The 26,679-nt window shown below is 61.2% G+C and overlaps 2 protein-coding genes and 1 long non-coding RNA gene across 4 annotated transcripts in view; 2 read left to right on the top strand and 1 right to left on the bottom strand.

Annotated features, from left to right (window-relative positions):
- The window catches only part of MRRF (mitochondrial ribosome recycling factor), a 14,586-nt gene extending 12,152 nt beyond the window's left edge, over window positions 1-2,434 (top strand). For both annotated transcript variants that reach the window (XM_050907727.1, XM_050907726.1), the window contains exons 6-7: window positions 203-362; window positions 1,884-2,434. In XM_050907727.1, the coding sequence (XP_050763684.1) occupies window positions 203-362; window positions 1,884-1,961 (238 nt within the window). In that variant the 3' untranslated portion in view covers window positions 1,962-2,434. The remainder of the gene's footprint in view (window positions 1-202; window positions 363-1,883) is intronic.
- The window catches only part of LOC127023568 (uncharacterized), a 9,910-nt gene extending 5,630 nt beyond the window's left edge, over window positions 1-4,280 (bottom strand). The window contains exon 1 of the long non-coding RNA XR_007767460.1: window positions 4,169-4,280. This is a non-coding gene — a long non-coding RNA (uncharacterized LOC127023568). The remainder of the gene's footprint in view (window positions 1-4,168) is intronic.
- A 9,052-nt stretch (window positions 4,281-13,332) lies between these two features.
- Window positions 13,333-25,714, top strand: PTGS1 (prostaglandin-endoperoxide synthase 1). The gene is made up of 11 exons (XM_050907801.1): window positions 13,333-13,456; window positions 19,536-19,652; window positions 19,816-19,956; window positions 20,709-20,852; window positions 21,281-21,462; window positions 21,557-21,640; window positions 22,037-22,283; window positions 22,846-23,132; window positions 23,909-24,056; window positions 24,438-24,813; window positions 24,891-25,714. Exons 1-10 carry the CDS (start codon window positions 13,333-13,335, stop codon window positions 24,791-24,793), a joined length of 1,830 nt encoding a protein of 609 aa, XP_050763758.1. The 3' UTR covers window positions 24,794-24,813; window positions 24,891-25,714.
- The last annotated feature ends 965 nt before the right edge of the window (window positions 25,715-26,679 follow it).

Here is a 26,679-nt window from a genome sequence, read left to right on the forward strand (position 1 = left end):
GTCTTAACACAGGCGGCTTTTGGGTGTCCCAGCGCAGCCCGCCTCGGTGCTGCATGGCAGCTCTGTCTAGGCCAGTCGGAGAGGTACTGCAGCGGAGAGGATCGCTGCATTTACCCAAAGTCCATCGCAGAAAATAAATCTGGCTGTGCTACACCTGATGCTGTTTTTTCTTTTGGTGTTTTTTCTTTCCCCTCACTGCTAGAGTAACGAGAGAGCACAGGGAGAGCCTGGCCAAGCTTGCCAAGCAGTCCACCAACAAGTCCAAGGAGGCCCTGAGAAAGGTGCGAAGCAAAAGCATCAACCAGGTAAAGAAGTTCAAGAACAAAGTGTCTGAAGATACCATCTGGCTGCTAGAAAAGCAGGTAATTTTTTTTTCCTTCTGCAATATCATGATGTTTCACAGCTCAGTGGTGCATTTGTTCCAGCCCTTGCTGACAAATCACCAGCGCTGACAACCTGGTGGGGAATGGGTGGCCCTGGGCTGAATTTTTGGAGTCGACAATGGCGGTTGTATTTGCTTTTTCTTTGGGAGATTTGGGGCTTCAATCTCTAAGCCAAATTTATGATATGAACCATTCTAAGCTGACACAGGGAAAAAAAAATGTTCCCCGAAAGCTTTCGTACTATGAGGGATTGTTGCAGAAACCAGCTGAACTTGAGGAGCAAAACAACCCACGTCCATAGCTTTAGCACTATTTACACAGTGCCTGGCCACTGCAAAACAGCTGGTGTTAATGAGGATTGCTCCAGTTTGTTATTAATGAAAAGGCTAGCAAGATTATCTCTGTTAGGAGTTTTTTGGCTCCAATTCAGGAAAATACTTAAGCACATGCCTAATTCCCTAAGAGCAGATGTCACTAAAGTCAATTACTTGGGCATAAACTCAGGCACAAGCCTAAGTGTTTTGCTGAATTGATGCCTCTGAAGGCAGGCCATTACTTTCTCGCTGTTTGTTTATTAACAGCTAAAGTTAGATACATTGCAAATGCTTCGGGACAGTTCTCTGTGTGCTCACAAAAATAAACATTGATATACAGAGCATTTGTGCAAGCAGGAAAAATGGCCATGCTATTGTAACTGAATCCTGTTGGGAAGCAGTTCTCCCAGAGCAGACAGATGGTTTTCTGCATTTGTAGAGGTAGCGTCTCAAGTCTAATTTTGCTTGTACCCAAATTTTTCAGCATGACGAAAGGTCATCGTCATATACCTCAGACCTTGGGAGCGAGTGCATCTTAATCAGTCCTGTAAAACTAGTGCATAAAATCCCCTGATGTGCTCCAACCTTTAGCTGCACTCACTCAAGTAAGTGCATGCACATTTTGGTCCCGTTTACATGCTTGCCATGTCCGTCCCCTGTTGCCAGGGGACCTGATCCCTGGGCAGGGCTTTAACAATCACCATTTATTTCTTTTTACAAGAAATAAACAGACCTGTTACTCGGTGTGTGAATTCTTAGCGTGTACTAAGGCTGCGCTCCTGCTATTACCTAGTTTGTTCTAATAGCGGAAAGGTTGCAGGAGGTAATAAGCCCTCTCTTCTCTGGTGCTAACACCAGCAGGTCTCTAACTCTGCCTTCCCCTGAAGTCGCTCTGTTAAATAAGGACCTGACCAAGTCACTTGTGAAGCTCAGCCAAGAGTGTGTGTTGTGCGTCCCTTTTCAGAGCCTTTGACCAGTCCCTGTTCTCGCTGTACGGATGCTACAGTGGCACAGAATCACTGAGGGCTGGTGGGAGCCCCCAGGAAGAGCCAGTTATTGCTCCAGCATTATTTTGGGTTTTATTAAGACTTTAGGCTTTGTTTCAGGAGGTGATTCAGTCACTCCTTTCCCTTTAAACTCTGGCATCGCCTAGCATACGACTCAGACTTGTACTATGTTGCCACAGATCCAGCAAATGGCAGACAGCACTGCAGCAGAGATGGACAAGCTACTGGCAGCGAAGACCAAGGAGCTGCTTGGATAAGCGCCATCCCGATGGACACACTCCCCCCTCGAGCAAGAACGGACTGCCACGCACCCCAGTGGCCATCCCTGCCCGGAGTCAGCCGCCTCAGGCGATGGGCAGGGGCGGCTCTGCCAGACCTCCAGAGCAGCTCTGTGCTTTGGCTGCTCCGATTCCCCACCTTGGATTGTACTGGAGGGAGGGGGGAACTCCCCTCGCTGTTCTTCATCCGGGTGGCGACAGAATTAGGTGAACTAAGATTAAAAATAAAATAGCAGGAAGGGGGACTGGAGGCTGCTGGAAGGGCTCCCACGCAGAAGCTGAGGCACGGGAGGAATGACTGCCCTGCTCGCCTCGTGCACCAGCCCCTTTGCATCCCAGCACCTCGCAGCCTGCAGAAGCAAGGACCACGCGCAAGGGAAACCTGCGCTGTCCTGCTGTGAACCTCGGCATGTATTTTTGCTTAAAATAAAGTCAAAATGAGATGTGGAGGAGCAACCTTGGGACAGCCAGTTCCTGGTTGGTGTGTCCCCTTGGGTTCACGCGTCCCAAAAGAAGCGTTTGCCCATTGCCGTGGCCAGCAGAGTTACCTGCAGCTTGGCCACCAGGAAGGCACGAGGGAGCTCAACACCGACTGGTGCAGGGTGGGCAGGGGAGACAGGCTTTGCAGTTCCATAGGCTTCGTGGATAGAGAACTGAAACCAGCGCTGGCAGCATGGCTGTTTTAGCCAGGACCGAGAAGACCAAAAGCCAACACAGGAACTTTCCAAAACCAGCATCTGCCCTCCCTGACCAGTTAGGGAACTCCCGTGCGAGCCACTACTACCACATTTTAGGGGGTGGAGGAGGTAGAACGGGGTCCCGAGCACGTCACGCAGCTCAGCTCCTCACTACCAGCAGGTACTTCTCGACAGCAGCAAACGGCCTCCCCGCAGCCTTGGGCAATGGCAAGAGGAGGGAAGGTGGTGGCCAGCCCCGCAGCCCCGCTCCCAAGGCATTTGGGTTCAAAGAGCACTGAGTGCTCTGCAAGTCCTTAAATAAACAACTCCCAAAAAGTTAGTTTGTGTGCAGTGGGGAGGGGGAGGAGGATGAAGGATTTGCTCTGCTAGGGCCCCACATGTCAACAATTTCTCTGCTTTGTGTATTTTGGCCAAAGAGCTTGCCATGATAAATGAATAAAGGAAAATGGCGAGCCCAGGGCGGTTACATGGCTCGGTAAATTGCTTTCAGCCGATTACTGTATTTCTTTTGACATTTATCAACTAGGCTTTTTTTGCTGTTGTTGCAGTCTCGGCATCCCAGCCACAGCCTGGGCTCGAAGGGTTTCCCTGGTACCTGCCCGGGAGCAGCAGCTGCTGAGCGGGGTGTTTCTGTGAGCCAGGGCAGGTGGAGAAGCTGCTGCTGGCGCAGGCTCAGGCCGGCAGCGCTGGTGCTGCCCACGGGGGCTTCTCCGGCCTCTTCCCGTTCTCCAGGTCTTTGAGGCGGTGGCAATGGGATGGTGGAGGGGTGGGCTGGTGGAGGCAGGCAGCGGAGCTGCAGGGGGTCATTGCACGGAGGAATTCCCCCAAGTATTTACTGCTATTCCTTACCCTGTAGCATCTCACAACACCTCACATAAATTAAAACCTGCACCAGTGCCAGGCTGGGGATGGAGCTGCCCGTCCCTGACGCAGCCATGCCCTGTGCCTTCGGGAGGCAGCGGGAGGGGGTCCAGGGCAGGTCCAGGGCTGGCCACGCTGGTGAGGCAAAACCAGGTGCAAAAATAGCTTTTAAATATGAAGAAAGGCAGAGAACTGTTCTCCGAGTGGCCGCAGCTGACAGCCCCAGGGCAGGGGAGGGTTTGGGGAGTCTGTTTGCCTGCATCCTCACCTCACCCCCTGTGCTCTGCATCAGCCAGGAGCAGCCACAGCCCGCACGGATGCTGCTCTCACCCCAGTACCAGCAAAGCAGCGCAGGCGGTGTGCGAGCCCGCGGAGCCATGCCACCGCAGCCCATCCTGCTCACTGCGGGACCTCGCGCCTTGCGCCGCAGGAGGAGCTGACAAAAGCACCAGCTGCAGCCCCAGCACCATCCAGCCGCAGAGGACTGCGGCAGCACCCACCACATGCGGCTGGGTGCACCGCACTATGCTGGCCCAGGAGGCCACCCCCCGCCTGCTGTGGCCACAGCGCAGGTGCCTGCCAAGGGCCACCGTAAACCACTCAGGAGAAGAGAGGACAGACACTCACTGCGACCGCAGCCGGCTGGCACACAGGGTGGCTCTGGACAGGTCCCACTTTCCCTTCTGCTGCACAAATCACCTGCTGCTCCGGTGCTCCACACTGGGAGCTGCAGCACAAGGCCTGCCAGCTCCAAAAGCTTCCTCCACCAGTATCGGCAGGAACCTCTCACTTGGTTCCAGCCTGGATTGCACCCAGAGCTGATAAGAAGCCGCAGCTGATGCTGTTGGCGGGTGGGGATGGAGCTCCAGCTGCACCGAATAACCCAGGAGTGAAAGGGACCCTGGGCCAGAAAATGGTTGGGCTGGGTGTAATGTGGATCTGATGTCAGTGACGCCGCTTCGGCCACCAAACGGTTTGGCCTCGACAGCAAGTGCCGTTGGGTGGTGTGGGGCAGGGCAGGGGGAGTGAGGGAGGGCCGTGGCCGGACCCCCTCGAGCTGTGCCCTGGGCTCTCTGCACCCTGCCGCGCTCGCCGGGAGCCCTCTCCCAACGGCACATGTGGATTCAGGGTGCCGTGGTGTTCCCACCCGGTGAGCGCTGCCGTGGCTGGCAGGTTGGTGGTCCCCGAGGGGGTTGCACTCCTGGCACAAGCGGTACCCCTGTGCACATCCCTGCTCATCTCACCCCAGGCAGAGCCCCCCACCCTTCCCCGGGGCCGCCTGGACGGCCGCACTCAGCTCTGCCAGGATGCTTCGGTTTGCTCTGAGCCGCTGAACCGGGGCAGCCGCACCAAGGGGGTTGCGGCAGGGACCGGGGCGAGTGCCAGCCTCCCGCCGCCTCCCGGACTGAGCCCCGCAGCCGTGGGGAAACGCGAAGCGGAGGCGAAAGGAAGGAAAAACTCCAAGGAAGCTGGAAGCTCTCGACATAGTTAAAAACCAACATTGCTCTTCAAAATAGATGTGATTGCGCTCCTTGTGAGTCATCGAGCAGAGACACCAAGATTGCTTTGTGCCAGGGACGAGCCCGGGCGCTGATTGTGTGCCGCCCGGATTTGTATAAAACAGACCATGGATGGCATGTCAGAGTTTACAGCTCGCATACATTTTCAACAGTGAGCTTTGCAAAATGTATCAATGTAATCTCTGCCTCCTATATTCCGTGTTGATTAGACACGATTTCTGGCTGGATTTTCAGAAAGCTCAAGTGCTTTTTTAATCACTACAGAAGCTCATTATTGCTTTCCAGTGACTCTTATGTCCTTCACTTCTCCTTTCAGATTAGAGTCTATAGTCAGATGAATATTGGATGATTTCATTACATACAAATGCAATCAACAGTTTTGCATAAATTTCTCCTCTTTTCTTGAGTTTCAATTGACCTCAGCACCCGTGGAGGCAGGCGCAATACACATGTAAATGAGCTGGCGTTGCTGCAAAGACACGGATGCGGAGAAACAAGATAAACTGTCAGATAATATTCAGGATTTTTAAGAGATCAAAAAATACTTCCTCGTTCAGCCGAGCCGTAAAAATGGCACCTTCAGCTGCCGGGGAATTTGCTTTTGTTTTGCTCAGTGTCTGGCTGTGGACAAAGGCCAGGAGTGGCACCGGCCGCCGAGCGAGAGGCTGAGCAGCGCCGGGCTGGCCGGCAGCGGCAGCGCGGGGATGGGAGCAGGGCGTCCACGGGGTGCAGGTGGTGACGGCACGGGGTTTCTGGCAGCAGAGAAGCCACCGGTGGGGTCTGGGCAGACCACCATGCTGGGGAGGTGCCCACCGCAGCCTAGCGCCTGCTGCAGAGCTGGGTTTGGCGGCTGAGCCCCTGCCGATGGTGGGTACCACCATCCCCGGCTCCTGCTCTGGCGTGACCATCGCAACCAGGGGATGCTGAGTTCGGACCCCCCCCGAACCCCTGTCTCCTCCCGGGCGGCCCTGAGCATCAGCCCCGCGGCGGGGGTGCCTGCCGGGGTGCAGGGCTCGGCCGGAGGCTGCCCTCCTCGCACCGCACCGGTAGGGCACAGGGGAACCACACATTCAAAATATATTTAAGCTAACACTCCATGCGAACAATCAGGGCTAATTTAAACAAACTATAATTAAACATAAAGGACCTCTTGGTAGGGAAGTCGGGGAAAACTGTCAGCAGTTACTTTGGACGCGAAGCGCTTACCTTTAAAAGAATAATTTTTGTGCTAATGTGAGCAATCCAGCACTCCCACACTCGCCTTTGGGGGACTGTGGGGGAAGAAACTCTTGGTTTTCTTTTGATACCTTTACATGCTAATCTTCTTAACAGATTTTTAATTAATGGGAACAGAGCACTTTGCAGCTGTGAAATCTATTGGCGCAATTGCCTGGTGGATTAGTCCCATTAACCGCACAAATTACCTGTCTCCAGGCCGCCAGCCCCACTGGGGAGCTCCCCGCGCTGGACACACCAAGCGGCCCCATTCTGAAGCAATTTTGATAAAATAAACTCTCTAATCAGGTAAATAATTCCATAAGGGAAATTGCTGCCTTCCCGCAGCCCCCCTCCAGTGGGACCTGGCTACTTTCAGGGGAATGCAACATGCCTCCAATTACAGACAAATCTCCAGCTCAGAGACCGTTTGGGAGAAGCCCATGGCACACGGGACCCCCTCGAACCGCAGCGGCCAAGGAATTAAGGCATTTAAGCTGTCAGCCAGAATCTGGCCCAGCCCCTGATTACCTGGGGGGACGTGCGGCGTATTTAGGTTCGTGTCCGTTGCAATTTCCTGGCCCCCAGCGTTGATCCCGAATGACTCGTGTCCGTGTCAGGTTCCTGCCCGGGGTCCCTCCGACACGTGGCCCTGGGCTTGGGGACGCCGACCTTTGCGCAATTAAGGACATCCAGGCCGGCCTGAGCCCGGAGAAGTGGAAGTGTGCAGCTGCCCCTAAGAGCCGCCGGGCGAGCAGAGCTGCCTGCACCCATTTCACCGCAGCACTTGGCAAGGCTGCATGGCTGTGCTGGCTGCCGTCACCGCTCGGGATGGGTGCCCGGACCCTGGAGTCCCTTGCTAGCCACGTCTGCGGGTTTCCATTGTCCGTTGTAATTTTGGACCTGAACTCGATGGAGACTCCTACGGCTTCCCTCTGCTCGGACCCTGAGATGGGGATGTGCCACCCCAGGGATGTCGCTGGGACCCACGCACGGTGGGCACAGCAGGGCGCAGGGCACCCACGTGGTGTCACACGGCGATGCACAGCCCCAACACGCTTCCCACCGCTTGGTGAAGTGGCTGCCCAGCACCTGGGGCTCTGCCAGACCCTTGGCCAGGATGGCTCCAAACCGGCTGCACCAGCCGGGGCAGCTCCCCACCCTCAGTCCTGCGCCCAGGGAGCAGGGAGGAGGGGTCCCTGCCGCACCGCGCTGTGAGCACGTGTGATGGGGACAGCCTGGGAGGAAATGACCTGGGGGAGTTAAACCCCAGCAGCGACACGCTGGTGCCCAATGGTGTCCACAGCCAGCCATGGTGGGGACGGCCATGTGGTGAGGTGGCCTTCAAGCATCCCCTGAAACGCTCGGGTGGGCGATCCCTTTGCTGGTCCCTGGCCCTAGGATGGAGGAGCCCAGAACACGGGCGGCACAGGGCTGCTCTTCCCCCTGCGACGGGAGACTAAAACTCTCCCCGCTTGGCTGCCCCCGTGGCTCCTGGCACGGGGAGCAGAGGGTGATCCCTGGGGCTGCTCCAAACTGGAGGGGCCGTGTAGGCGGCCGAGCACCCTCGTGGCTGGGGTAGACCTGAGCGGGAGGGTCAGAGTGCGGGAGCCACCTCGCTGCGCGGTGCTGGCGAGCGCGGCCGGGGAACCCTACACTGCGGGTAATTGGCATCAGATGCTCCCTGACCTGCCGCATCCACCGGGAAGCTGGAAACATTTATTTGTCTGAGCCGGCGGCTCTATCTGCGTGCGGGAGGCGTTGGCGGTGGCGGGGCTGGGCTCCACGAGCCTAATGAGTCTGAGCTGAAGATGATGAATATGATTGCTGAAAGCGCTTTCCTGAGTCCTCCTTTCCTGGGGCTCAGGTTACGAGTTCCCAGACAGCCTGTCCAGCCCCAGCTTTTCAGCTCTGATTTGTAGCCCCCCAAACAGCGTCTGTCAGCTCCCCGTGCCGGAGGAAACGCTGGGTCCTCTGCTGCCGTGCCCGGCGGAGCTGGGGAAGGGGCCACCAGCCCTGCTTGGCCGTTGGGCAGAGCTTTGCTCCCCGGGCTGCCCCGCTGCTGCCCCACTTGGCCCCAAGCCCCCACAGCCCCTCTGAGCCCAGCGCGGGGTGGGCTGGACCAGACCGATGCCCTGTGCAGGGTCTCCAGCCACCAGCATCTGCTGTGCCATTGTGCTGGACTGAAGTACCTGTGGCTGCGGGGACCTTCCCCACGGGGACTCACCACCAGTCGCCTCTTAACCTTATGGTAGAAAAACGGGGGGTTTTGGCTTCCCTGTTCTCTGCCCAGACCCCTACAACCCACAGACGAGGGTCCACCCGCTGAGCCACGTCCCACCCAAGGAGCCTCTCAGGGATGTGCAAGGATGGGTCAGGCCAGGGGATGCTCCATGGGCCACGCAGATCCCCTGGGATCAGGGGGACACGCTCCTCCCAGGCAAGCCCACCCCTGGAGCACTGGACTGGGGAGCCGTGGGGGTGTCCCTGCCCGGCTACCCCACGGCTCCACTCCCTGCGCAGGGCTCGGGCAGGCTCCGCGCCTGCACCACACGGCCTTTCGCCTGCCCGGGGTGGGCTCCCTGAGCTGCCACCTTGCCCCCCACCCCACGCCTGCAGGGCCACGTCACGGGGTGTCCCCACAGCTCCAGCACCCTTGGGAAGAGAAGGGGGAAGGAGTTTCGGGTGCCAACCTGCTGCAGGCACTCAGGTCCCGCTGTCCTGCCCTGGTGGCATTGTGGCTCACGGAGGCCGTATCCCCCCAAACCCGGGGAGGAAGGGGGTCCCGGGAGGCTGGAGAGGCGCTGCGGGGCGGCCCAAGGCAGAGTGGCTCAGGACCAGCGGTGCTTTGTGCCTCCCAGTGCCTCCCGCAGCCCCGGCCGATGCCGCGCTGCCGTAGACGGTGTTTTGCTGCCTCCCTACGGGAGGACACGGCCGGCAGCACCGGCTCCTGCAGCCCCACCGGCTCCTCCGCCGGCGCCGGGGCCTCGCCGTTCCCTGCCCAGGGATGTGCAAATGGGGTCCCGGGATGGGGTCACGCCACGGCAGTGACCTCTCACCGGTGTCTCAGGCCTTGCACCGCGCAGGCAGAGCCGCTGCTCTGCTGGAGGGGCTCGGCTGCATCCGAGCACGGCTGCAGCGCATCTCCAAAAACGCCTTCCCCATCCTATTTTAAATTGGAGCAAAACTGCCGTGGCACTTCCCGTGCCCGTCGTGCTCAGCTGCTGCCTCTCGGCAGAGACCGAGGTCCGGTGCCGGCACGTCACCAGGGCAGCATGAACAGCCCTGAGACAGCCAGAGCTGGAGCAGGGCCACAGTCGCGTCCCCCCTGCATCGGGGGAGAAAGAAAAAGGAAGCAAAACTCCAGTGATGTCTCTGGAAGGAGGAGGGAAGCTGCGGGAGGAAAAGGGGCAAAGCCGCAGCCCTGACGCCTGCGGCCGCTGCTGCGAAAAGCAGAAGAGCAGTGCGAGACCGGTGCAGGGCCGGCCGAGAGGAGTTGGATGAGAGTGTGGCACAAGGCACAGCGAGGCCCTGGCACTGCGTGGGAGGAGAGGGGAGGGGAGGACCCTCGGGCATCAGGACCTGCTCTGGCCACCTCCGAGAAGGTCATGGGTGCTCAGGGCTGAAATTCTCCAGCCAGAGCCCGACCACCCCAGGCTGCCTCTGCTGCACGGCCGTCCATCCTGCTGCCGTGTCCCACTGGCAGCTGGTTGGTGAGGAGCGCTCCCAGGAGCCATGGCAAGGCCACGTCCCCGCTGCTGCCCTGCACTCGGAGGAGTAGCAGCCACCCATCCCCACACCCCCGTCAGCCCCACACCCCCGTCAGCCCCACATCCACCTGGCCCCAGGGAGGCTCTTGCTCTTCCCAAAGCCGCTCGTGTGAGTTTATTTTCCCAGTTCAGACTCTGGGCTGTTTGAGCACTTGGGCAACTCGCACGCTCCATCTCTGGCTCCGTGACCGGCGACAGCGGGGCCACACACGAGGCCGTGATCTGAGGTCAAGAGCGTGGGGGAGGCCCCTCGCGCCGCTCACCTACCCCAGCCCCGCCGGCTCCTGCGCCAGGACCACCGAGGGCAGAGCCCCCTCCCCGTGGTGAGGAGGAGGGGGGAAGCCTCCGGTGAGCCACTGGACACGGCTGGACCTCGGCCCGTCGGTCGCCTGCGTGGTGCTTGGCACGGGGCCCTGCAGTGTCCGTGCTCCCAGCCGGGGCCAGCTGCTGCGGCGTGAGCGGCCGGCACCCAGCGGGCTCGGCTCCCCCACGCTGGCGCCAGCCCAGCAGCCGCTTCCTCCCACCCTGGGCGCATCACAGAGACAGCAGCTGCCGGTGCCGCTGCCCCACGAGAGCCTCCCTCGCCCCTCCGAGGGGGTTCATCAGGCCAAAGGAAACCTTTTTACTTGTCTAGTTTCCTCCTGCCTTCCCCCAGGACCGTGGCGGTGATGCACGCGTGGGGCTCGGCAGCACCGCGCTGGAGCGGCTGGAGCTTGCTAGAGTCCCCTTGCTGCTACAGAGCGATGTCGGGGTGTTTGCTGGCCAGATCCAGCGCCCAGGCTGCCAAGCCCGTGGCAAACCCCTGGACGTGCCCTCCGTGCCCTGGGTGGCCCCGGCCTCGTGCTCGTGCCAAGGGAGGCTGCGAGGCCACGGTCCTGCCGCAGTGCCCAGGCAGCACCGCCTGCCCTTGCCCTGGCCGGGAACAGGGACTCATCTGGGGACCTGGGGCCGGCTCCCATCCTGGGACATGAGGACAGACATCCTGGGTTGCAGCTCAGACAGACAGCCATCACAAAGGGGAAGGGAGGAGGTTTGTTGGCAGCTGGGGCTGGTAGCGGGGAGGTCGGTAGCTGATGGGTTTGTGCCTGGAGCGAGGGGTCTGGGTAGCGGGCTAGACGCCAGGAGTGGTGGGAGTGCACAGGATGGCCAGGCCACCCCCTGCCCTGCAGCTCGGGGGCAGCCCCTCCACGGCAGCCCCTCCACGGCAGCCCCTCCACGGCAGCCCCTCGGCGGCCCTGACGAGACAGCCGGCCCTGGGGCTGTTGCAACTGTTTCCCGTATTGTGCAAGCGAATTATTATTAAAACCTGGTGAGAGGGAAGGGAGCGGAGCTGCGAGCACAGGAGCGCTCCCATAGCCAGGACATCCCCAAGGGCTGCCGGGCTGGCCCGGGGGGTCGCGGCAGGGTTGGGCTCTGCCAGGTCCCAATGCTGTGGCCAGCAGCACCGGGCATCGGGTGCGGGGAGGAAGGGGGAAAGGCCAGAGCCCGGGCTGGTGGTGCCGCCTATGGGGATGGAAGGGAAAGATGCACACCCGCAGGGTAAATCGCTTTGCTCTCTGTGGGGCTGCAACGCCATGGGGCTGGTGGCGGCAGTGGGTGGGGGAATCCTGCAGCCCTGCAGTGCACAGGCACGGGGCAGGGGTGACAGGGCAGCGCCTGGGCGAGTGTTTGACACTGTCCCCCCACGCTCCTGCTGAAACCACCCCGATGCCCTGCTGAAATCTGTCGCTCTGTGCTGAATCACCAGCCTGCCATGGCTTTACATTTGGTGCCCATCCACGTGGCTTGGCCGCTCTTTGTCTCGGAGGCCAGAGGACGGGGCAGGCAGCTGGGTGTGCAGTGCCCAGCGGGACGGTGCTGCCCGCAGGCAGGCTTGCAGCAGGCAGGAGCAGCCCTGGCCCCAGCACACGCTGACTGCATGTGTATAGCAAAACCTGCCCCTCATTTCCAGTGTGTATTTGTCATTGGGAGGCAGCCGATGTCCCCACCCTATGAGAGCACATGAAGAAGCCGCTGAGCTAATGTTTGTGTCCCAGCTGATGCATTTGCCTGGAGAAGCTGGACCTGAGGCCCTTGTTCCTTTTTGGACACCTGCAGAGGCCACTTGCCCTTTGGGGACGCTCCCTCCCTGCTGCTGAAACCCAGCAAAGCCCCGTGAGCCCTGGTGCCACAGCCCTGCTCCTGCCCCGTCCCCACTGCACAGCCGCTTTCTACGCAGAGCGCAGGAACCGCGCAGGAACCGCGCACCCCCCAGCCCTGCCGGGCCTTCCTGCTGCTCTGCAAGGAGATGACAGCAAAACCCAAGATAATCTGGAAACACATCCGGGCCCGTGCCGGGGTCTCCGCCGCTGCCGCAGAGCAGCACGGGAGAGGGAGAGCAGCCATAGCCCCTGGGCTTTGCGTGCCACCAGGCTTGGGGACATCCCCTGAGGCTGGCCCACCAAGGTCTGCAGCCCATTGTGCTCTCGCCCACCCCAGCCACACGCAGAGCCTCTCCTGGCCCCACGCGCTCCCCTGTGGGGTGGCTGGTGCCTGCCTGGGCTGGACTGGCCTGATCCTGTCCCTGCTGTCAGCAGGCTGGCGCTGGGGGGCAAAGCAGCCAGGCAGGAAACACCCAGCGATGGTTTCACTGATAAACTCAGCTCTTCTGGCTGCTGGCAGCTGCGGGCAGCCCAGTTCCTGGCGCCAGCCAGGCAGCACTGCCAGGACAGCCTCCCGCAGTGGGTCAGAGGGGTCTGAGCCGGGCCCACAGCCCATGGCCACGCTGCGGGGATGGTGCTGCTGCCTGAGCTGTAACAGGGTGTCCCAGGGCATGGGGATCCAGGCAGAGGGCTTGTGGATCAGGGGATGGGCATGGGGGTCCTGGGGGATATGGGGACCAGGCTATGGGCATAGGGATGCTGGGGGACATGGGGACCAGGGCACGGGCATGGGGATGCTGGAGGGACACGGGGACCAGGGCACGGGCATAGGGATGCTGGGGGACATGGGGAGAAGAAGATGGGTATGGAGATGCTCGGGGAGGTGGGGACTGGGAGCGACACGGGGGGAGCTGGGGATGGGCAGGGGGCTCCTGGGGGACACGGGGCTCAGGGCACGGCCGGGGACCCAGGGGTGGCCTCGGGGACCCCAAGGAGGGGTGCGTGGGCCGGGGCAGCCCCTCCCGGCTGGCCAGGCTGTCGGAGGCGGCCCCGTCCCGTCGGGGGCGGGAGGAGGCGCGGCGGGGGCGGGGGCGGCGGGGCCGGGCCGGGAGCGGCGGCGGGACTCGACGGAGCTGCCTCTCGCCATGGGCGGTGGGTGCCGGGCCCGGGCCCCGCCGGGCGTGGGGCTGCGCCGGGCCGGGCTGCGGCTGCTGCTCGCCCACGCCGTGCTGCTCTGCGCCGCCGGCAGCGCCGCGACCGACGGCTCCGGTAAGCGTGGCGGGGGCCGGCACCGGGAGGGAGGGAGGGAGGGAGACCCGGGGGAGCCGGTACCGGGGGGCACCGCGGCATCCCGCACCGAGGGGATCTGGCACCGAGGGGACCCGAGGAGCGAGGAGAGACCCGGCCCCGGGGGATCCGGTACCGGGGGGAGCGGTAACATCCTGTACCGGGGGATCCGGCATCGGGGGGGGGCGCTGGGAGTGAGGGGGGACCTGGCACCACGGGGACCCGGAAAGCGAGGGGGGACCCGGCACCGCGGGATCCGGTACCGGTGCATACAGGGGGACCTGGTCCCGGAGGGTCCAGTACCGGGGGTCCCGGAGGCGCAGGGGACGCGGGGCGGTCGCCGGGAGAGGTCGGGGCGTTTGCCCCAAGCCCACGCCCAGCGCTGCGGGACGGGTCCGCGCTCCGCCGGGTCCCCGGGGGCGGGATCGCGCCCATCGCCCCGGGCTGGTCCTCGCCCCGCCGCTGCCAGGACCCGGCCGTAGGGCCGCGAGCAGAAGCCCCGGAGCGGAGGGCAGGCAGGGCAGGCAGGGCAGGCAGGGGCAGCCGGCAGGAGCCGCGGCACCGCCGGCCGGGAGCCCCGAGGACACCGCCTGGGTCAGAGTCCCCGCAGCAGCTGGAGCTGCAGGGTTTGGCCCATCACGCCTGACCGGAGAGCAAAATCGCTCATGAAAAACAAACTTCCCCTCTACCTCCCGCGCGGGGACCACACGCAGGGGCTGGAGGAGCCGTCGCTGGCCCGAGCGCGGCCGCGGCCGCACGGCAGGGCTGGGCTCCCGCCAAGGCCACCGCCGTCCCGCGAGCCCCTGGGGCAGGATGGGACCACGGCCACCCCGGGGTGGCCCCGCCACCGGGCTGAGGGGCAGCACCCCGGCTGCTCCCTGCGGCCTCCCAGCTGGGATGGAGCTTCTCGAAAGAAAAGGGGGCGATCTCCATGAATGGCGGCAACCAGGGCCCTTCCCCGCTCTCCCCAAACACATACCAGGCGAAACTGCAGTTTGGGGGTGAGGATGGAGGGCTGGGAGCGGCAGGGATGGCTCCAGTGGCCTGAGCCGTCGTTTCGTTCCCGTCCCCCAAGCAGTTCACCGTGCGCTGGCACAGCTGCAGTGGGCTTGGGCTGCCCATGCACCCAGGGATGTCGAGGACTAACGCTGCTTATGGCAGCCATCCATGGAGCGTGTTGCGAAATAAAACCACGTCTCAAATCCTGTCAGCTCCATCCCCAGCCCCAACAGTGCAGTTTCCTCCAGGTCCTTAATGGGGCATTGACTCCAGTCCTTCTTCCGTGAAATGACCTTCCTCCCTGCAGAAAAACACCATCCCAGCATGAAGCTCGTGGCACTTTTCAGGTTTTACAGTTCCTCGCTAAAGTAACGTTCTCAGCAAAACGAGCACAGGCACGTGGGCTGCATCCCTCAGCCGGGCTCCGGCCGCCTGCGTCGGAGAAGCGACCGTGGGAGAAGTGACCCGAACCGAGCAGGTTTGGGCTGAGCAGGCAGAGCCGGGTGCCGGAATGGGGCACGTTGCCCTTCCCACTGCCCTCGCCCCCTCCCCACAGCCTTCCCGCCGGGAGAGGAGGGACTTCTCTGCGCTGGAGCGGCTGGTCCTGTGCAAAAACAGCGACTCCGAGGTGGGGACTTCCCTGTTTTGTCAGCGTACGTGTCCGAAAGGGGAACACGACCCGGGGTTGTTCTGAGGCCCCACGGCTGTGGCCGCACAGAGGGCCTGCTCTGCGGGGGACTCTGGGAGTCAGCGTGCAACCCGGCAGGAGGTAGCAGGTCCACTCGCCGGGGACAGTGGGGCTGGGTGCCCCCAGCATGGCCAAGTCACTCTGCAGCCCTCCGGGCTTCTCGGCTTCAGGCTGGAGGGACAGAGCAGGAGCAGCAGGAGCGAGCGCCGCAGGAGGAGGGCCGGTGCTGGGGAGGTGGCAGGCACCCTGCTGTGGGGCCCGTCAGACACGTCTGCATGAAAGGAGGGACCCCGTGGGATGGACCTGGCTGTCACCCACTGGGCCGGACTGTGGGTGGTAGGGACAGGCAAGGGACAGCCTCTGTGCGGTCCCTCCGCCGGCTTGGCCATCTCCTGGCATGAGTCTCATCTCCCTGAGAAGCTCCTCCTGGGGGTTGAGGACAGCTGGGAGCAGCATCCGTGTGTCCTGCTGGGCACAGGACAGGGCCTGGGGACACACGTCTCTGAAGCAGCTGGGACAGACGCATGCTGGGATGGTGCAGCCGTGACCAACCCCTGGAGCTGACTGCTGCACGCCAGGATCAAAGCCAGTTTCACTACATGGGGGGAAAAAAAAGATACCTGGGATATACGTGAAAGGACGGCTCTCTTCCAAGCCTTAATTAGGGAGGCGCATATCTGATTGAGGAATTAGGGGAACTGAGCTGTGCCCCAAGGTGCTGTCAGCAGAGCGGCCGGGCTCCTGCTCCTCCCCAGCGCTGCGCTGGGAGGACCACAGCCCTAATCTATCCCTCGGATCTGCTCTCGAAGACCAAATAACAGGATGTTGGGCTGAGGCTGGGATCTCCTGCTCACTTGGTGTTTGCTTCTTAGAGCACTTCTACTTGACTCTTTGCTGGCTGCCCCTTGGCCCCGAGCCGTGGTTTGCTCTCTGTAGGCTTTTCCTCTGGCTGTGAGCGGAGCCAAGCCAGTCCCATGGTGTTTCTCTGTTTTCCCCTGCAGATATTGCCCTTGGCTGCTGGCTTGCCTTCAGGGGTGTAGTTTTGTACAAGCGTTCTTGCAAAATAAACCTGACCGTCCTCTCCACAGCCATTCCACCCTCATCGGGTGCTCACGCCGCTTCAGCTGCTGGCAAACGGGAGGTGCGGCAGCACCCGGACATCACCGTCTGCCCAAGCTCCAGCCACGGGGCAGGTCGGGCATGGACCTCGCTGAGTGAGGGCAGGCGGGGACCGCTGGCAGAGCCGCTTCTGATTCATGCCTGTTTCAGTAGCCCGTGGTTGACCGCTTCCTCCCAGCACAGCCCCTCCGCAGCGGGGCTCACGGAGCTTCAACCCGAGCTGCCAAGGGGAGCCTGCTGCCACACCGAGAGCCCTGGGGCTGCATCACCCCCTCCAGCCAGCCCGGCCGCCCGCCCGCAGCCCGTCCTTGGGGCCAGCAGCCTGGCTCAGGTGCAGGGAGGAGGATCACCGAGCCCCATGTGGCATGCAGCTGTGGCCCTGGCACGCTGCTCTTGCTCATGGTGCTGCCAGAAGTGGTTGCAGATGACAATCTGGCTGCACTGCGTGTGCTGTGAACAGCTCGTGGGCCCAAGGAAACCTCCCTGAATGAGAAAAACAAGTGCATGAGCTTTTCATCGTCTTCAAAGCCTGTGGCCGCAGAGCCATGTCCCATCGAGCAAGCCCGGCTCCAGCCTGGCCGTGATTCACTCCAGGTTGCTTTGGCTGTGGTTCGCAGAGCGGATGTTCTCCCTGAAATCTGGCATTTTTCAGCAGTGATGGAGCACGTTCACCAGCCCTGCCACGACAGAGGGGGCTGTGCTCCAGCGTGGAGCCTGGCAGCAGCTTTCCCCACACCTGGAGCCCTCCTGGCAGGGCTGGCGCAGGATTCCTGGCCAGGGTGGGGAGAGGCACGGAGCTGCTGCGGGAGGGAGGCTCCCGAGAGGATGTGAAGGGGTTGCCGTCACGGGCCAGGACACGCTTTGTCCCCCTCCTGCCCTTTAGGCTGGAACATGCCGCTCCCACCCCACCTCCGGGACCCCGCGGCGCTGACACTGCTGTGAACCATGGGAGGAGGCAGCTCGGCTCAGCCCGGCGCACTGCCAGACCCACCTTGGAGGAGTGCTCGGCCACAACATGCCGTCGAGCCCCGTGCCAGGGAGAGCCCCAGCAGTGGCCCCGCTAGCATGAACTTCTGACTCCCCACGTCAGCGGGAGGGTCGGGGCAGGACACGACCTGCCGTGCCAGAGTCCATGGCACAGAGCATCCTCCCAGCCCCACGGCTGCGGTGCCCACGGGCAGCCCTGCATCCCCTCGGGTTGTACCAGGCACGGCACAGGGCTGGTCTCTTAGGTGCTTGCAAAGTTTGCAGCAGAGTCGAGTGCAGAGCTACCGACGCAGGAATAGCCCAGAGGATGCTCCAGCTGTGCTGCAGCACGGCCCCCGCTTTGCAAAAGTTCCCGTCTTGCAAAAAACCGAACGGGTGGTCTGACCTTAATTTGTCTGAGATAAATAAGAACCTGCCTGCTGCCTCCCATCTGGATACATGAAAAGATCTGAGATGAAAGCGAGTCTGATGGAAGGGCTGGGAGCTGAATGCGTCTTTGCAAGCCGGCCCCTGTGACGTGAGGGATTTGGGGTCACAAGGCTAAGCGCAGCTGGGGCAGAGCTGCCAGCCAAGCCCTGGGCTCCCGGGCGACCCCTGCCCTGCCCTGAGCGTGTGGCTGGCTGGGAGGCTGAGCAACTTTGCAAAATTAACTTTATTTTTCAACAACATTGATTTTTAGCTGCAATTTCCTATGGAAAAAATGTGGTTTCTATTCTGCATGCCTGTCCCTCCACCCCAGCGTTGGAACCTGTTCCCAAATTCCAGAAGAATCTGAACCAGGTCTGGCGCGGGCCTGGTGAGCTCACGGATCACGTGGAGCAGCTCATGGACCCGGGAGACTTTTCTTCATCAGCCATGACGCTGGGCACACCGGGAACGGCTCTCGGTCCCTTCTGGTGCTCAGGGCGTGCTGCCCGTCCCCGTCCGCACAGCCAGTGGCACTGGGGACTCAGCACTGTGTGTCGGCGGCACCCCTGTCCCGAGCACTACGCATCCCAGTGGGGCTGGTGACCGCCGTCCTGCCGATGCGCACCGAACCCCTCAGCCAGGTGTGCTCCAGGAGGTCTTGTCTCTTGGCACTTTTATTCTCCTGGCACAAAGGCTCCATCCCGGGGCTGCAGGGACCGACCCAGCTCGGTGAGGGTGAGGTTGGAGGTTGAAGTTGCCACCAGTGAGGCTTTTGGGAGGCAGCTATGGCAGAGGACATCCGCATTTCCAGCCCAGTCCCCGGGCTGATGAAAGGCAGAGGGGTCTCCGGCCACCCCAGCTCTCTGTTCTCTTTCTCCCCTGAGTTTTGCTGCTCTTGGAGGGGCTGCAAACGGTGGAGTTACAAAGTGCTGCCTGCCTCAGGGCGGATCGGAGGCGCTTGGTGCGGATGGGTGCCTAGCGCTGCCCCAGAGCCCGGAGCTGCTTTATGTTGGGGAGGTCTCCCTCTGTCCCGTGGGATCCCGCTGCCGTGGGGCGGGCGGGAAGAGGCCCTTATCTCGCGCCTGCAGGCTGGGGTGCGAAGGCGACGGAGGAAGGGGCCGGGCGGGAGCTGGGAGAGCGAGCCCAGTGGTCGGCCCTTTTCATCCGCTCGGGGCGGCGAGGGCAGAGGAGCCGCTTGCCAAAACAAACTTCAGCCCTGACAATTGCCATTATTATTAACACGGGTGCTGTGTTTACACTGCTTTATCCCACGCTGGGGCTCCGGGGGCACAGCAGCCCCCTGTGCATGAGGCTATGTGCAGGAGACCACCGTGACATGGCCCCACGGTGGCATGGGGCACCGGGCAGGGCATGGCCCTGGCAGCAACTGCCCAAGCTGGGGCAGGGGCTTGCAGCACCCATCTGTGCGTGGCTGCGGGGTGCAGACGGTTCCTTTGGCAATCCTGGGTGTTTCAGACAAAGGCTAACTTCCACAAGGAAGGAGGGACAGTGCTGAAGTGATGCTCCTGCCCAAAATACCTCGCCAGGGAGGTAAGAGAAAAGCTGAGCAGTAATATCTACTGCAGGCCTGATATTGCAACGGCCAGGGCAGTGCTCGGCTCCTGCAGCACCTGTCTGCCGTCTCCCTGCAGCGTGTCATTGACACCAGACTTGGGGACTGGGCTCACGGAGGCGGCTGCCATCAAAGCACCTCGTCTCAGGGGGACCCCCCCCGGGGTGCATCCCCCTGAGCTGGACCCGGTTCGGCTGTGTCCAGGGCAGCGTCACCCCGTGAGCAGCAGGGAGCCACCGGACGCGGTGACACTGGGGCTGGATGCTGATGTCTCTTTCTCCCTGCAGCGAATCCCTGTTGCTATTTCCCCTGCCAGCACCAAGGGGTGTGCGTGAGGGTCGGCCTGGGAGGATACGAGTGCGACTGCACGCGGACGGGATACTTTGGGGCCAACTGCACCTCCCGTAAGTCCCTCTCGCCCGGAGGACCTGTGGTACCTGTGGGTCCCGGGGCAGCACGCTGCGCCTGCAGCACGTGCTCTCACTGGCAGCGACAGCACGGGTGGGCCAGGGCCATTAGTGGGCTTCGTTAGCAGGGTGAGCAGTTTGCCTGGTCTGTCTCCCCCAGCTGAGCTCTGGACGCGCCTCCACGACCTGCTGAAGCCCAGTCCTGCCTTCTACCACTTCATCCTGACCCACTTCAGGTGGTTTTGGGACATTATCAACAGCACCTTCATCAGGGACACGCTCATGAGGCTCGTGCTCACAGGTGAGGTGTTGGAGCGGGTCTCGGGGTGCAGCAGGACTCGGGGACCCCCCGGGCATCAGCAAGAGGTGTGGGTGGGGGCAGCGCAGCTGCAGTGATGGTGAGCAGCTCCTGTGGGCACGGTAGGCACCAGGCTTGAGTCCCCTCACCAGGAGACCCAGGGAGGTTGTCATCCCATCACCCCATCACCCCATCAGCCTGCCCGGCCGGGCAGCAGCGGGGCGCAGGGGGTCAGTGGGCTGGGCTGCCTGTGTGTCCCCAGCCGTGCGTCCCCAGCCATGCGCCGGGCTGCCAGCCAGCTGGAAAACATGAGCAGCTCTTAGCACACTGCGCTCCCCGGGCCAAAGGACTCTTAAGCAGCCACACGGAAAGCAGCCTGTGGAAATATGGCCCTTGTTACTCATGTCCCCACATTCATCACTTTGCATAAATATTTAGGTTCCAGCCCTTGGAGCTGTAGCGACACATTCGCAAGGCTCCGGCTATTGGTTTTACCATTTCTATGTGGTTGTCATCTCATTCATCATCCAAGAATCCACTTAGCACATTAGCATGAGCCCTCCTCTTCTGCAGGGAATTGCCTTTAAAAGGCTCCGAGCAAAGCCCGGGACACCCGCATGCCTCCGCTGCCTGTACCTTTCTGGTTTTCAGGGTGGCAGGGGAGGGCGTCTGGCAGCACTGAGTGGGCAGGCAGGGGGTGAGGTGCTTCCCCATGCCCCGGGCCCCACAGTGGTGACCCCCATCTCTCCTTTCAGTTCGTGCCAATCTCATCCCCAGCCCCCCCACCTTCAACTCTGACTACGGCTACATCAGCTGGGAGGCCTACGCCAACGTCAGCTATTACACCCGCGTCCTCCCGCCCGTGCCGGACAACTGCCCGACACCCATGGGGACCAAAGGTACGTGGTTGGCCCGGGGAGTCGAGCACCGCGCGGTGCCAGGCGTGGGGCTGAGTCACCGGAGCAGCACCCCAGGTCCGTACCCGGTGCAGCATTGGTGTTTCCCACCCACCCGTGCCCGAGCTTTCGCTGCCATGGACGCATCTGCAAGGCACCGCTGGCAGTGCCACCTGCTACCGCTGTCCTGCCCAAGCTGGCCCCGCGGGCAGGAGGAGCTTGATGGCATCCACAACGCTGCTGGGACAGCTCAGGTTGAGCTGCTGGGGCATGTCGTAGCCTATGTAAGAAGGCTGTAAGGTGTCTATGCAGACGAGTCAGTGCCTGGTGCTGCAGCAGACACGGCAGCACTTGCTGACAGCCCCGTGGCCAGCACCGGTACCCAGCCGGGTCAGTGTGAGGCATCTGCCCTCAACCTCCATCCTTCGCAGGGAAGCAGCAGCTCCCCGATCCCCAGCTCCTGGCGGAGAGGTTCCTGCTGCGGCAGAAGTTCGAAGGCGATCCCCGAGGCACCAACCTGATGTTTGCCTTCTTCGCCCAGCATTTCACCCACCAGTTCTTCAAGACATCCGGGAAGATGGGACGTGGCTTCACCAAGGCGCTGGGGCACGGGGTGAGGGGGGTGCGGGGGCATGCAGGGAGCGAGGAGGGGGACCGGGGCATGCACGGCCTTTCGGAGCAGCCTTGACCCTGTGCTCTCTTGGCAGGTGGATCTCGGGCACTTGTACGGGGACAACCTGCAGCGGCAGCACCAGCTGCGACTCTTCAGAGACGGGAAGCTGAAATTCCAGGTACCACCCGGCATGACTGAAACATCTCTCAGCCCTGTGCTCCAGGGTTGTTTGAAGCCCACGTCCCTCTGGCAGCTGCCAGGCCAGAGACTCCCGGGAGCATCAGGAGACCCCAGCCCTGTAGGAGACCCCAGCCCTGGTGCCCCATGGGGGGTGCTGCCAGGGTCCCCCTCAGCAGCTGCTGGCCGGAGGGAAGAGCTTTGAGGTCAAGCTGTTCTGATGGCAGCAGGCATCCCGCAGTCAGGGCTGTATGAGGGAGGTGTTTCCATCCTGCTCGGTGCTTGCAGGAGAGCGGCCGTGGTGCCTGTAGAGAGGCAGGTCCCAGCCAGGCAGGCTTTCACTGGGGTGGTTTTCTCCCCTCCTCCCTTTCTGCCATCCTGTTCTTGTCTCCCCAAGGTGGTGGATGGAGAGGTGTACCCCCCCATGGTCACCGATGCTCCAGTTCACATGGTCTACCCGTCTGCCATCCCCAAGGAGAAGCAGCTGGCGATGGGGCAGGAGGTGTTTGGGCTGCTGCCGGGGCTCTGCATGTATGCCACGCTCTGGCTACGCGAGCACAACCGCGTCTGCGACATACTGAAACGGGAGCATCCCACCTGGAGCGATGAGCAGCTCTTCCAGACGGCTCGTCTCATCCTCATCGGTGAGGACCGGCGGCGCTGCAGGGCACGGGCACCGTGGAGCCCTGTGTCCCACCCGCCTGGGCAAGCCCCAAGGGCTTGGGCGTTAGTTGGTCTCTGTTTGAGGGTGGTGGCCAGGCTGACTTTAGAGGCTGGAGGAGTTTCTCTGGCAGCCTTCTGGGGATCGTTGGCTTTGGTCCATCAAAAAAATTAATTTTGAATAATTTTGTCATAATTTTGCATTGTTTCATTTTGATGTTCATTATAAATTTACTATAATCTCATGAAAAGTAATTTTTGACGAAAACCCAGAAAAAAGCCACATCACCACATTATCTCTAAGAAGCATATCAAGGTCAGCTTCCTCAGGAACCATTTCAGTTTTGCCAGACTGACCTTTGCTGGTGAAAAAATAATTCACTGAAAAATTCCCAACCAACTCAACAAGCCTGTAGTCAGAAAGGTCCCAGGTGGTGGATGGGTGCTGGGACGCGCTGCCCTAGCACGTGGGTAACATCTCGGGGTACAGAGCTGGTAACTCCTGCTGCTGCCAGCTGATGGCTGCTTCTCTCGCCTCCTGCCCAGGGGAGACCATTAAGATCGTCATTGAAGACTATGTCCAGCACCTCAGCGGGTACTACCTGAGCCTCAAGTTCGACCCCGAGCTGCTGTTTGGGACGCAGTTCCAGTACCGGAATCGCATCGCAGTGGAGTTCAATCAGCTCTATCACTGGCACGGGCTGATGCCCGACTCCTTCATCATCCAGGGGGAAGAGTACAGCTACGAGCAGTTCCTCTACAACACCTCCATGCTCATGGACTACGGCGTGGAGGCGCTGGTGGAGTCCTTTTCCAAGCAGATTGCAGGAAGGGTAAGGTCGTGCCCTCCCCTCCCTGCCAGTGCCAGGGCTGTGGGACCCCGGGAGGGATGCTCGTGGTACCGTGAAGGCAGTGCTGTTACAGCAGTAACGAACATCCCCGTTCAGCAGTCGGTCGCATAGACTCTTCTACCCAGGGCAGCACCTGACAGGCATGTCATGAGTCCTCCCCACAAGCACCGTAGCAAGGCTGGGTCTTGGCAGCCCCGTTTGCTTGCTCTCGGGGCTCTGTAGTAAACATCACAGTGATGCCAGGAGCCTGCGGTAAGCTGGAATCTCCTCACCCAGACTAGGCTGTGGAGCAGCCTGGGCATGGGAGCAGCTTGTCTGGCACTGTTCTTTGCTGCCATCACATGGATGTTTTCTTCCAAGCGATTGCATCTACATTTCTGACCCTCTTTGCTTGTGCAAAGCAGCAAGGCTGAGGTGCAGACCTGCTGCTCTTTGGGTGTTTGGGTTCTCCCTGTCACCCCAAACCCGCGTAATCTCTCCCCTCCTCCCAGGCCAGTGGGTCACCGTCCATCCGGGGCTTCTCCTGCACCGTTCCCTAACCTGCCCTGGGAACAGGACTGACTGTAGCCCACGCTGCTCTATAGCTGGTTTTTGGCACTGTCCAGTGATTCCCCCTCTTCTTGCTGCTGCAGTGACGTGCTGGTCTCCACGACACTGTGCCCAGGACATGGATGCTTTAGTGCGGTGGCTCCCCTGGAGCGGATGCTGGTGCCACCTTGTGCCTTACGTGTGCTCCTCCTTGTGTTCTCGCCCTCCAGATCGGTGGGGGACAAACCATCAATGCCAATGTCTTGCAAGTGGCCGTTGGGGTCATTGAGGAATCCCGGCAGCTGAGGCTACAGCCGTTTAATGAGTATCGGAAGAGGTTTGGCATGAAGCCCTACAAGTCCTTTCAGGAGCTAACAGGTAGGGCTGCAGTGCTGTCGCAGGAGCTCTTGGGGCTTCTCTGGGGCAGTGCAGATGCTCTGTGCCTGCAGGCGGGGTACGAGACCACGAGCTGCCCCCCGCTGCCGCTGGGCTTGCCTGGCAGAGCAGCCGCTCCTGCCCATCCAAGCCTTGCCTGGTCGTGAGCCTCGCACCAGGGCAGACAGGGCTGATGCCTTGGTTGCAGCGGTCCTGCCTCCTGTGGGGCTGGACGAGTGGTCCAGAGGGCAGTGCCTGGCCTGGGAGCCGGGCTTGCCACTGCCTGGGTTGCGAGAGCTGCCACGTTCCCGTTACCCACAGCAAGGCCAGTCCTTGCTGGGGGTGATTCCCTTGCTAAAGCACTCTGACATTCACTTGGTGCAGGAGAGGAAGAGAAGGCGGCAGAGCTGGAAGAGCTGTATGGAGACATTGATGCTCTGGAGTTTTATCTGGGCTTGCTGCTTGAGAAACCCCAACCCAATGGTATTTTTGGGGAAAGCATGGTGGAGATCGGAGCTCCGTTTTCGCTGAAGGGCCTTCTTGGAAACCCCATCTGCTCCCCAGACTACTGGAAACCCAGTACATTTGGCGGAGCAACTGGCTTTGACATAGTTAAGACAGCGTCACTCGAGAAGCTCGTGTGCCTCAACGTGAAGAAGTGCCCATACGTGGCGTTTCATGTGCCGGATGCTGCGGAAAATGGCAGCCCTCGGGGTGGTGGATCATCTACTGAGCTCTAGCACCAGGACAGCCTGCCCAGGTAGAGACCGTCCTTGCCCAGGCGTCAGCTGAGCTGAGCTCCTAGCCTGGTGCTGAATATCCCATTCCTTTCTGCAGGGAGCGGCGGGGACGCAGGGACCTGCCCATCCCTGTGCCAAGCAGGAGCAGGACAGAAGATGGTCCCATCCTGGGCCTCCTCCATGCCAGCCCTCGAGGAGAGGCTGGTACCAGCTCTGTGAAAAGCTCGAGTGCCTCAGGAGTGTGGCTGCCACCGCTGTCCTCAGCAGACCCAATTCTCTTGCTAGTGAATACCCTGCACTAAGCCAGCTTTGGGGTTCCCCAGGGAACGCCCGGCTCCCTGGAACACTCCGGACTCCCCTGTGCTTTGTCACCCTCTGCCTCCACTGCTTTCCAGCACCAGGCCACCAGCAACCCCTCTTCTGCAGGGCTTCCCTGCTTGGGACAGAGGAGCGCAGAGCCCGGAGAGCCCTCGCAGTCCTTCCTCCTCTGCTGCAGCCGGTTAAGGCGCTGAGCTGCCCAAGGGAGGCGGAGGAGGCAGGTGGCAGCGGGACGGGGAGGACGTGGTGGTACCACGTTGGTGGTCATGCTGGCCCAGCAGTGGTGGAGCTTGCAGTAGGAACCTGCCCTGATCTGCTTCTCCTGCAGCCGCTCCGGACCATCCACCCCAGCCTGCCCAGCACACAGGCATAGCTGAGACACAGCCAAGAAGAAGGAACGAAAGCAATGTCTCTGTGGGAGGAGACCAAGGGAGAAGCATCAGATCAGACCTTCCAGACGTCCTGCGTCTCCCACCTGCTGGCTAGGACCCCGGCACGCACCGCCGGCCGCCCAGGCTGGGCTGCTCGGAGTGAAATGCTACCTCTGTGCAAACACAGTGATGAAGTCTCTTCTGTCCTACGATCATTACACTTCCCTGTATTAACCGCTCAGCAAATGGCGTCCCCAAGGCACACACAGCCTGCTTCTGTCCTGCTCCAGAAATGCACACAAATGTCAGCCCTCGCCGACATAATGACACAGTAGCTGGCAGCCACTGTCACTGGCCTTGATCCCCATCAGATCCCAGTTCACTTCCAGGAAAATGGACATTTAAAATAATAAATGATTTTAAAAACTCTTCTCATTTCCTCCAGCCAGTTTCCAAGCTTTGTCTCGCCAGCGCCAGGCCCTGCAAGAGGGCAGGACGCTCGGGAGGCAGCAGGAGCTGGGGGAGAGGAGAAGTCCCTGGAGCGTTGCTGGAAGGCTGGTGTCCCCGCTGGGACACGGCTGGGCCATGCAGCCAAAGCAGGCTGAGCTCGCCGGCACTGTGCCGTGTCATTGCCGATTGCATCAGAAGAAATAAACAGAGCGACCCTCCTCCTCAGGAGATGCTTCAGTGGGGGGGTCCCCGAGCCCAAGTCTCCCATGAAGGTTTGAGCTATGCTGCTCCCTGGCCACCACCACCCCACAGCCCTGTGCTGTGCTGCTCCGATGCTGATAATACAGCGCTTACATCCAACATTATGTATTTCTATCACATAAAATCTATCCACACCTAAATCTTGCTGGCCAGGTATTTTGTACGCAGGAAATAGCCACGGCCTGTAAGAGCAGATGGCTGCAGTTTCCTTCCATGCTGAGCCAGAGGAGGGGACCACTCCTGGGCTCCTGCTCTGTCCCGGCAGGACTTCCACCCGGCGTGGTGACTTCATGCCACGAGGCCGTGGGGGCTGCACTGCTCCCGGCTGGACCCTCATCATGGGGTTCTCCACCCTGACCCCCCCAGGCACTGCCGGCTGCTCCTCTGCCCATCGCACAAAGCCATGGGAGACAAGAGGAGAACCAGGGCAGGGAGTCCTGGTCCTGGGCACTGCCCCAAAAGCTGGGGCCAGGCAGCACGTGAGGG

This window comes from Gymnogyps californianus, chromosome 18 (assembly GCF_018139145.2).
Source record: "Gymnogyps californianus isolate 813 chromosome 18, ASM1813914v2, whole genome shotgun sequence".
In the NCBI taxonomy this organism is placed as follows: domain Eukaryota; kingdom Metazoa; phylum Chordata; class Aves; order Accipitriformes; family Cathartidae; genus Gymnogyps; species Gymnogyps californianus.

Excerpts from the sequence above, each read along its gene's own strand:
- PTGS1 (XM_050907801.1), top strand. The coding sequence starts at position 13,333 with ATGGGCGGTGGGTGCCGGGCCCGGGCCCCGCCGGGCGTGGGGCTGCGC. Across the intron at positions 13,457-19,535 it reads CGCCGCGACCGACGGCTCCG|CGAATCCCTGTTGCTATTTC; the intron begins GTAAGCGTGGCG and ends TTCTCCCTGCAG. Across the intron at positions 21,463-21,556 it reads CCAAGGCGCTGGGGCACGGG|GTGGATCTCGGGCACTTGTA; the intron begins GTGAGGGGGGTG and ends CTCTCTTGGCAG.